At 41.8% G+C, this 9,865-nt stretch overlaps 1 protein-coding gene across 1 annotated transcript in view; it reads right to left on the bottom strand.

The window, feature by feature from the left end:
• Nucleotides 1-762: 762 nt before the first annotated feature.
• Nucleotides 763-9,865, bottom strand: part of STC1 (stanniocalcin 1) — a 13,217-nt gene continuing 4,114 nt past the window's right edge. The window contains exon 4 of the mRNA XM_017885635.1: nt 763-3,892. Within this exon, the coding sequence (XP_017741124.1) occupies nt 3,622-3,892 (271 nt within the window). The 3' untranslated portion in view covers nt 763-3,621. The remainder of the gene's footprint in view (nt 3,893-9,865) is intronic.

Below are 9,865 nucleotides of genomic sequence, written 5' to 3'. Positions count from 1 at the left end.
TGTGATACCAGCTGACCCTCGTTGAGCATAATCATGTATCGGGAATGTTGTAAGCAGTTCACTCGTTTTATTTCCCCATAGCAGCTCTGTGAGATGACTGTCACAATCCCCATTTTATAGAGGGAGAAATTGATGTGTTTTGAGATTAAGAAACTCATCTAACATCATGTGGTTAATGAATGACAGAGCTAGAATTCAAATCTTTTGTTTTAACTGCAGAGCTATCTGCCTCCCTTGTCACACTGATTCAGTTGTCTTTTTCCCCTTCTTCCAACTCTTTCTAAATAATTCATTTAAAGTATTAAAGATGCTGTTTTAGTGTTGGGGACACACTGGTGACTGACACGCGCTTCTCCCCATCATGCTTTCAGTCTAGGTGAAGGATGGAGAAAAAAAATATTCCAAAAAGAGATAATAGCATAAATAAAAGACCTGGAAGGGAGAGAGCCCAGTCATTCCCAGAGCTGCCTATGTGGCGGGAGCATAGAGGTCACTGAACAGAAAGAAAGTTGGGTCTTACAGTTGAGCAGCCTGCAGACCTTAAAGCTTCTTCCAACTTTGCAAGGAGTTTGGGATATCATCAGTGAGAATAATGGGAGCTACTCAATGCTTTTTAAAAAACTTAGAAAATGTTGATTTAAACAATATGTCAAATTTACATATTGACAATTAGTGACTTTAAAGAAACTAGTCAGTCTTGGTTCATGTTCAGGAATTCTCTTTCAATAAGTTTTTCAAGAATAACAATGAAAGACATGGGGGGAAACCAATAAAACGTAACACTTTATTATTATTTTTATCTTAGAAGGAATTCACCAAAGGCTTCATATTATGCTATGGCATCTTTAATTATAAAAATAAGCAAATAAAATAACTTGCATCTGTCATTACCATGATATGTTTCATAACCTTTATATGCACATGGAGCTTAAAAATGTAATTTAACAATAAATAATGACATATACCAGATATGCTCACTGTTTATTCCAGTACTCAGCCAAAAACCTAAATATCATTTAAATTATAAATACATAATGCAAATATAATGGCACAAAAATGTCTAAAGTGCAACCAAATCACAAGAGAAGAATCATGCAAACTGGTCTAGGTCAGCCCCCGAATTACTCTGCAGCAAACACAAGACGAAGCTTTGGAAATTTAAGGGGGAGTTGGAGGGAGTGGGGTGCGGGAAAGAGAAGCAAAAAACTAGCAACATTGTGAGAACTGCTTCTTTCTGTATGTGTAGATATATGTATTGTAGATACATATATAGATATAATTGTGGGGAGAAAAGGGGGGTACCACGGTTTGAAGAGGTCACAGAAAAAAAAAAAAAAAGATAAAAGGAAAAAAAAGGAAAAAGGAAATCTACCAAACTGAAAAAAGAGAGAAATTTGCTAGGAATACTCATGAACTACTTGTCACATTGGGGTCCTGGCTTAGTTGGGTTTGCAAAATGGACACAACACACAAACTTTAATAGCTTTTCTGTTTCAGAGAAGTCAGCCTTGCCTGGGGATGGGAAGTGTGGGAGGGAGGGGAAGAGTCTAACTTAGAATATGGTCTACCTGATTTCCAAGAGGCTAAGGCAGTGTCCATAAGTTTGGGGACCTGGGGATGGGACAGTTCTGAGTATAAAAATGCCCTTAACAATCTGATGTCAGCACGCTTAGAGGCTGTGTGGGGACAAAGGCAGCAACGTTTGTGCTGCTGCTGCTGCTGCTGGGTCTGCTGCAATTGCTCTTGGTCCTTGAGCAGCACATTACTGGTTTTAAAGGCTTTATGGTAAAGTTGTATTGCTTTTCATTTTTCTGGAGATGTGCCCTCTCTCCTCCCACCAGGATCCCTATCACTCGATTTGGTCAAATCTTGAGTTTAGCCTAGTGAGAGTCAAGCACCAATAGTTTCTACCTAAGCGAGTTTGGAGTGGCCCCTGCAGTCCTACCCCTCCTCCCTCTCTTCCTCTCTTAACATTGACCTTTGGTGGGCAGTGACGCTCATAAGGGACTGTTGGGTTCAAGGACAGTGACCCTGAGAAACTACTGTTGTTCATAGATAGGTTAGTCATTTGACTTTGGTGGTCGCCATCTTGTAAACATCATGGCAGAAATGATCAAACCACCAGCTCGTTTTCCCTCTTTCTTTCTTTCTTTTTTTTTTTCTTTTTTTTCTATTTTTTTACGATCCTACAGAGATGGCCCAGCTGCCAGGACTACTTTGGCAGGCAGCGTGCTACAGGACGAAAATGTAAGAGAAGTCTATTAAGGCTGGACAGCCCAGGGTTATTTATACTCTCTCAGCCCCAAGTCCCCCGGACTAAAGACCCAAAGGCTGATTGACTCATTCCTGATTGATTTAATGGAAAGTCTCCCACCCCATCATCATTTGCCAGAGTACCAGGCACCGATGAAAGGGGACGAGTAAAGAACTGCCACTTCCTAATGTGTAGTAGGCCTTATCACACTGTAAGTGGTCCAAGCCCATAGGGATGATCTTTTTGGTTCCCGGAATTTCCAGTTAGATGTGACAGAGATCTTTCAGTATAGGTCTAAGTCAAGAGTAGCCTCTGGGTTGAGGTGGGCTGGGAGATTAACATCTTACCTGGGGTCCTTCAGATAAACCTGTTGGTTTTTCCTGTCTCATACAGGCCCATCTTAAGTTTTGATGTTGAATTAAAACTACTTCTACCCCCTTAGTTATAAAAAAGGCCACAAGGAGCATTTATGTGGATATCTGGAAGTGAGATAGTTATTCCATTCCCAGGAAAAGAAAAATAAAGCTAAGTTACAAAACTAAATCTATATGCAATAAAGTTATTATATACTGCTTTGTTTAAGCAGAGTCCTCTGGAATTTATGTACAGTACATTAGTTTTCAGCTATTTATATTCCACAGTTAGACCTTAAGATTCTCTGGTTTTAAGACAATTGTTAAAGATACTTTTAAAGCTCTGAGCAGTTACAGTACATAAAGATGTTAGCTTTTTGTTTTTCATTAGATGCAAGAAGATGCAGGCTCAAAGTCTGGTTGGACAGCCAGGCTCAAGCAATTTGGTAAATGTGTCGGAAAGAAAATTAGACATTGGAGGATCAAGACCATAAGACACTAGCTCATTAGAGATCAAGAATTCAAATGTGACATTCATATTCGTCCATGGCCAGCACAGATTCATAACACGAATTCCATTTAACATCTTTATGAGCATTTAAGACATGCATTTAAATAAAGTTTTCTTATCAGCTAACTCTACTGGGGCAACCGTTCTAAAGGGATCCACATCTTCAAATTACAATGGCTGGAGAGTTACATGAATGTTTTGTATTTGGGGGTGGTCTGAGGGGAGCAGGGGAAAAAACATGGCAGAGGAAGTTGGTAAAAGAGGGTACTTTCTCCTGAGGAGAGGCAGAATGATCACATGGATTTTGTTGGTGGGAACGCTGCCATTGTAGAATGTTGGGATATTGATTACAGAAGCCTAGTTTCATGCAATTTTCTTTAAGGGGGATAGAAAATAGGAACTACTTTAAAAAAATCAAACCAGGCACAGTACACTCAAAATTGGTGTGTCAACACCCCTAAAATGATACTAGTTTGGCGAGGTTGTGAATAACCTCTCCCTGGTTATGCACTCTCATGGGATGTGCGTTTGATGTGGGAGGGAGAGTCCTCCTCACCTCGGAGGTTCCTGAGGAGGACTTTCAGCTTCTGCGGCTCATTGGTGCGTCTCCTGTTGAAGTCAGCTCGTGGGTGTGTTTGGGCACAGTGGTCTGTCTGCAGGATGTGGAAGAGGCTGGCCATGTTAGGTCCAATTTTCTCCATCAGGCTGTCTCTGATTGTGCTGACTGTGTCTTCATCACATTCCAGCAGACTTCGGACAAGTCTGTTGTAGTATCTGCATCAAGAAAGAGAGTGCATATGGTAGTCATCCAGTGAGCACCAGGCAAGACCCAGGTTTTCACCTGGGCTCTAGCCAATACGAGTCCCTAATGGCCTGACCATGCAAACATCAACAGTTCATCAGTTGAAGGTGGCTTTTGCTCTCTAGCCCTTGTGCCATGTCTCCCTAGTTTCAATGCATCTACTCCTAGGGTTTACCACACAATGCAAGACAGATCTTCATGTTTAGAGTTCAGGAGATTTAGATCACACTTTGAAGAGCAGGCTGACTGTGGTGATTGACAATTTTAGAAGCAGAATTACAGAGCTAGTTGGGACCACAGAGACCATTTGGTGACTAGTTCAACTCTCATTTTGTAGAGAAGAAACTAAGGTGGATGAGCTGAAGCAACTTAGAATGAGGTGAGTCCAACGCTCAACATTGAGATTAGTAGCCATTGTACATACATATGTAATTATTTTGATGCTTTTTTGTAATTTCCCTTTTTTTCTGAAGCAACTTAGAATGAGGTGAGTCCAACCCTCAACACTGAGATTAGTAGTCTATTGTACATGCATAATGTAATTATGTTGATGCTTTTTTGAATTTCCTTTTTTTTTTTTGGTGGTGCATGGGCACAGGGGTGTGTGTGTGTGTGTGTGTGCACGCACGCGCATGTGCAGATGTGTGCATCTTCTGATGAAACTTCATCTAAGGCCCCCTCTTCTGTGTGCCATGCATTTTTCTACATAATCTAATTCCCATATCACATACTTGGCCAACTCTGATAAAAGATATTGACTGACTCCATCTTCAGCCCTCCATCAAAGGTATATTGTAGTCAAAAGGCCAAATCCTAGGCAAGAAGGCTATTTAAATGGAATTATTGGTGGTTTTTAAGGGTTCATGCTACTATAATTCATGAATCCTTCTCCTGCTGTACCAGGGTTTGCTAACCTCTTCCCTTTTTGGATATTTATAGATCTTTGTTCACCATCACACAGGCCAGCATTTGATGGTTTTGTGATGGCTTTCTTTCCCTGACTAGACTGTAAGCTTACTGAAGGCAGGATTTGTGTCCTTCTTTGTATTCCTCATGGCCCAGTGCCATTGTGCTACATTGCCTGCTCACTGCACATTTGTTGATTTATTTTGCAGCCACTAAGGAAATGGAGTTTTAAGAATATAATTCTCTTCAATAAGTAGTGATTCCTAGAAGAAAACTTAACTGTAGTTTTGGTAAATTTTACCAAAACCCCTTATGTTTGGTATCAGTTACCTTCATATTTGGAGCAAATTCTTTAAACACCCCCCAGCAATGTAGCTAAGCTGTGTGGCTTGGAAAGGATTAAACTGTCTAATATTTAGGGCATATCAATGACTTGTCCTGTTATTTGGGAAGACAGTTCAGGTATTTTCCAATTTAGATTGGGATGCCTATGGTCCATTTTGCGGTGGTAGTTGAGTTGTCAAAGCTTGTTAGCTCTGTGTTCACTAATAAGAGACTCTGGGTGACAGTGACCTGCAGTATTTATAAGGAGAGAACCTTTCCTCAGAGGACCCCAAGGATCTCTGGGGCCACTGGATCTTCCATGAAAAGAAACCTGTTTATTTTTAACTCACTGCACAGTACACAGGATCGAACATCTTTCCAGAATAACTTAACCCCCCAGAGAGGTTCTTTCAAAGATGTATGGTAAATAGCATGGAACGTGGCTAATGAGGTGATATGGTCACCCTTCTGTGGCCCAGCAGAAGGAAGCTGGGGACTGAGAGGCAAGTGCAGTGTCTTGGTTGCTGACACAGGCCTGGCAAAACCCTTCCCTCCAGGGAGAATTATATCCAGAGGTGGTTAAAATTGGGACTCTCTGGCACAGAGGAACATTTTTCAGCTCTTTGGAATTATAAAGCACATGAGTCAAAGGAGATCTCCTTTGGATGGGGAAATGGGGAGAAAACCAGTTTTGGAAAAACATAGAGTAAACAACTTCGCACCAGCAGCTTCTGACATCTACACACCCACATAGGTCTCCAGGCATCTCCTAGCTCTTGGGCTCTGCTAGGACCTGGGTCCTTGGATGGCTGTGTCTATTTCAGAGGGTGATTAGATCCTGGTAGCTGGTTTCTGATCTCCCATCCCTCCAATAAGGACTTTATAACTTAGAAGTTAGCCCTTTCATTTCTAGAAAGAGCTGTTCATGCCAGATGAGTCCCCAAATGGGCTGGAAAATACAATCTTTCGCTAGAAAGGGATAAAAAGAAATGCAAGTTCTTTCTTAGAAGGACTTGAAAGCTTTTGTCTAGACAAAGAAGTCTAGTACCCTTAAGGGAATTAAACTTCTATAGCCAGCTTTGCAGCTTCAGGGCCATATGCTTCCTTCAGGCCCCACTTTTTCTAAGTGCCTGCTCTTTTTGGGGGGGTTCTACTTTTCTACCTTTACTGTCATTTTGTCTGCTGGCTCAGATATGATACATGACTTTGGTGTTTCTTGACAATGACCCTTGCCAGCCTGAGGGCTCTTCGTAAGAACCACCCACCCCCACTGGAATCTACCCTATTTCCCTCATGGAGCTTTTGTTAACTCAATAAGGGCAGGCTGAGAAAGCTCTTTAGAATATAAAAAAAAGTCCATGTCTCCATTAGTAGTTCTTCAAAGGCTGGAAAATTTGTCAGGATTCTTTGATGTCACCAGTTTCTCAGTATGAGCCATAGGTTAACCCAGTGCCTGTCCAGTAAAGGCTGGAATAGCCATTTACCTCTGGGATCATGCTTGCTAATGGCATAGCTCTTTCCTGTGTCACTAAGTGTGATAGATTATTTAAGAGGTTGTGTCTCCAGCAAAAGTTGGCTTAGCAGTCATCACCTATTTAGTGAGCACCTTCTTGTACTACAGTCTTATAGTTCCTACAGTTATTGGTAGGATGTGTCCATCCTTTTGAGAGAGAAAGTACACAAATTTAATTGTGGACTACCATGGTTCACATATATTCAATTGTGCTTAGTATTTTATTTTTGGGTTGTGGCTATTTCCTGCAGATTTTGCTGGCTGCCATTTTTGAAGTAGAAATCAAATAGCTTGGCTCAAGGCCACATGAGTTCTAAGCCCAACTTAGTTATTCACAAGCTGTGTGACCTTCAGCAGGTCGCTCTACTCTCTGAGCCTGTCTTCTTTAATCAGTAAAATGAGGCAGTTAGTCTAGTTAAGCTCTGCAGTCATTTCCAACTATGACATTCTCTGTTTCTAGAGATTCAATACACATTTTTCTTTTCAATTTTGTAAAAAATAGAGCAGCTCTGCTTACATCCCCTCTTTTGCAGTGGTAGTTAGGACTGCTTAAGAAGATTCCTTTCTTGGTTGGGCATGGTGGTTCATGCCTGTAGTCCCAGCACTTTGGGAGGCCAAGGTGGGTGGAACAGCTGAGGTCAGGAGTTCAAGACCAGCCCGGCCAACATGATGAAACCCTGTCTCTACTGAAAATACAAAAATTAGCTGGGCGTGGTGGTAGGCGCCTTAATCCCAGCTACTTGGGAGGCTGAGGCAGGAGAATTGCTTGAACCCAGGAGGTGGAGGTTGCAGTGAGCCGAGATCTCACCACTGTACTCCAGCCTGGGCAACAGAGTGAGACCCTGTCTCAAAAAAAGAAGAAGATTCTTTATCTTTATGGAGGATGGAGGAGATGTGTTGAAAAGACTTGGTGGGCTAAGTGTTCTGATTGCCCAGCCCAAAAGTATCTTTTTAATTATGTGTCTTTTTTCTCACTTTGAAAATTCCATCCCTGACCTTTTTTTCTTGGTAAAGAATAAGATCAGATATTCTCCATAGCTACTGTTTCAGCCATGCTTACCCAAATACACACATACTGCCTAGGAACGTTCTGTGTGAGGGTTTATAAATAGTCCTTTGTTTCCCTTGATCAATATTATTCTTCTGTTTCCTGTTCCCTATCCATGCCCTAGAGAGTTGGAAGCTTTGTCAGTTTTCCCACTCTGGATCTGGGTTGGTCTAAGTGGTTCCCAAGCCTCACACCACCCTGCTGGCCTGATCAATTTTGCCTACTTCCCACGGGGTTGAAAGCATAGTTTGCAAATTCAGGCAGGTGGAAACTCCAGCTACCTTTTTAACTTCTAGGTGCATTTCTGTCATGGAAAATCCCCTTGTTCTGGCTCCTGGTCCAGTCACAGGCTTTTGGATTCTCCCAGCCCCAAATCTCATGCTAGATAAGTCACAGGAAGGTGGAATGAACCTGTAACTACTTCCTCTTGCAATTCTGTGCCAGCTGGCACTGACTTAGCATGTGTCTATGGTGGGATAGGGGCTGGGAAAGCAGGATGTCTCAGGAAGGTGAGCAGCTTCAATGGAGCAAAGCAAGCCCAGCATGGAACCGCACATTTCTACAATCCTGAGCAGGAATAATATAGCCTGTTAAAGTGAAATTTTTGGAGAAAGGTTGCATGGAAGATTCTGGTTTTCAAGGGCTGGCCATATTTTTTTTTTCTCCAATTGACCTTTCCTAATGAGTCCGTAAGATGAAAGAGAGAGATAAAAAGACTTTCTTTGTGACCATTTTCTAAAGGTGTTGAAAATAAGGCACTGATTAGAAGAAATAATGGCCTGGTTAAAAATTTACTAGTCTCTTCTTAGATAAGTTGGGACTTCTAGTCTAGTAGCTATATAGTTCTGCCTAAAGACCTCTCTGCCTTTCTAATGGAAGATACTACTTCAGATGAAATAGGGAGATTAGTATTGCCTCAAAATTGGAAACATGCCGTGTTATAGATCATGATTTGTCACAGAATCCTTAAGGATCTAAATTGCAATAGTGGCTTTGTTAATGCACCCCTCCCCCCACCTCGAACTACCACACAAACACATACTTTGTCCTTAGCCCCTGTCTGGCTAAGAATTCTTCATTTTTCTTCCTAATGGTGATAGAAGTCTCCAATAATTAATCAGGTCTCCCCTCCCCATGACCTGCCCCTATTTCCTCTGTGCAATAAGAATCTTCCTAGGGGAAATGTAAAACCAAGAGTTATATAGAGACAGCCCACTTGAGAGAAATGGTTTTATTTTTCTGTTCTGAGAAAACCATTTAGAAGCCCATGATAAAGTCACTTCCAAGGACTAGAGAAGTGATTCTTACAAATTGACTTGCGGTTCTGAAGGGCACTCACCTGTAGTTAAGGGTGAATAAGAAATTTTACCAAGTGTTTGTGTTAGGCACCTTAGCCTTTCCCTAAGGAGGAATTACTTCTTTGTTGCATGTATGTACATGACTAAATCACTTGTAAGCCCCAGAGGGACTTGGCTGTTGCCACTATCTTAAGAAGGGTGGTGGCACCTGGCTAGGAAATTAATCACATAAGCCTGTGAGAACTCTCAGATGATCAGAGTAACATGCAAAGGACTGATCATTGTGGATATGTGCAGATTTGAGTGGAGAGTCAAAGAATCATAGAAATACAAGACTGGGAGTCAAGTTTTTAGGCTGAGGGATATCACAGGGGGCTAAACTTGACCAGCCTGCACTGCCCCTGCCATACCTCCATGCCAACACCATCAGCATCTCTCAGTTCTTGCTGGGAACCTTTCCAGGCCACACACATGAACTGAGGATGCCAGCTGTCTCATGTAATAGGAATTCACTCCTGGCTGGTAAAGACACTGAAAAGTACAATGCCCCGATGTTACTGTACTAGCTCAGTGGCCTTGGGTGGTGTTTGAATACTAAGATGAGAATGGGATCTGGACAGTCATAGAACACACTCATTCTAGGAAGTGTTGGACTAGAGGAATGGGATAATATAAGGCCTGAAAGGAAACCTGAAAATGGTCCAGTCCAGCCATTTCACTTTTTACAAAGGAAATCTGAGCCCCAGGGAAGTGAGATGGCTTGCTCTGGGCTACCCAGTGAAATCTCTGACTGTGTTTGGGACTAATTTGAAATAGATGGAGATTTAAAATCTGTATTTTTGAATTTAACCAGGGG

Source organism: Rhinopithecus bieti, unplaced genomic scaffold (genome assembly GCF_001698545.2).
Source record: "Rhinopithecus bieti isolate Rb0 unplaced genomic scaffold, ASM169854v2 scaffold_315, whole genome shotgun sequence".
In the NCBI taxonomy this organism is placed as follows: domain Eukaryota; kingdom Metazoa; phylum Chordata; class Mammalia; order Primates; family Cercopithecidae; genus Rhinopithecus; species Rhinopithecus bieti.
This window is presented reverse-complemented; position numbering and strand designations above follow the sequence as displayed.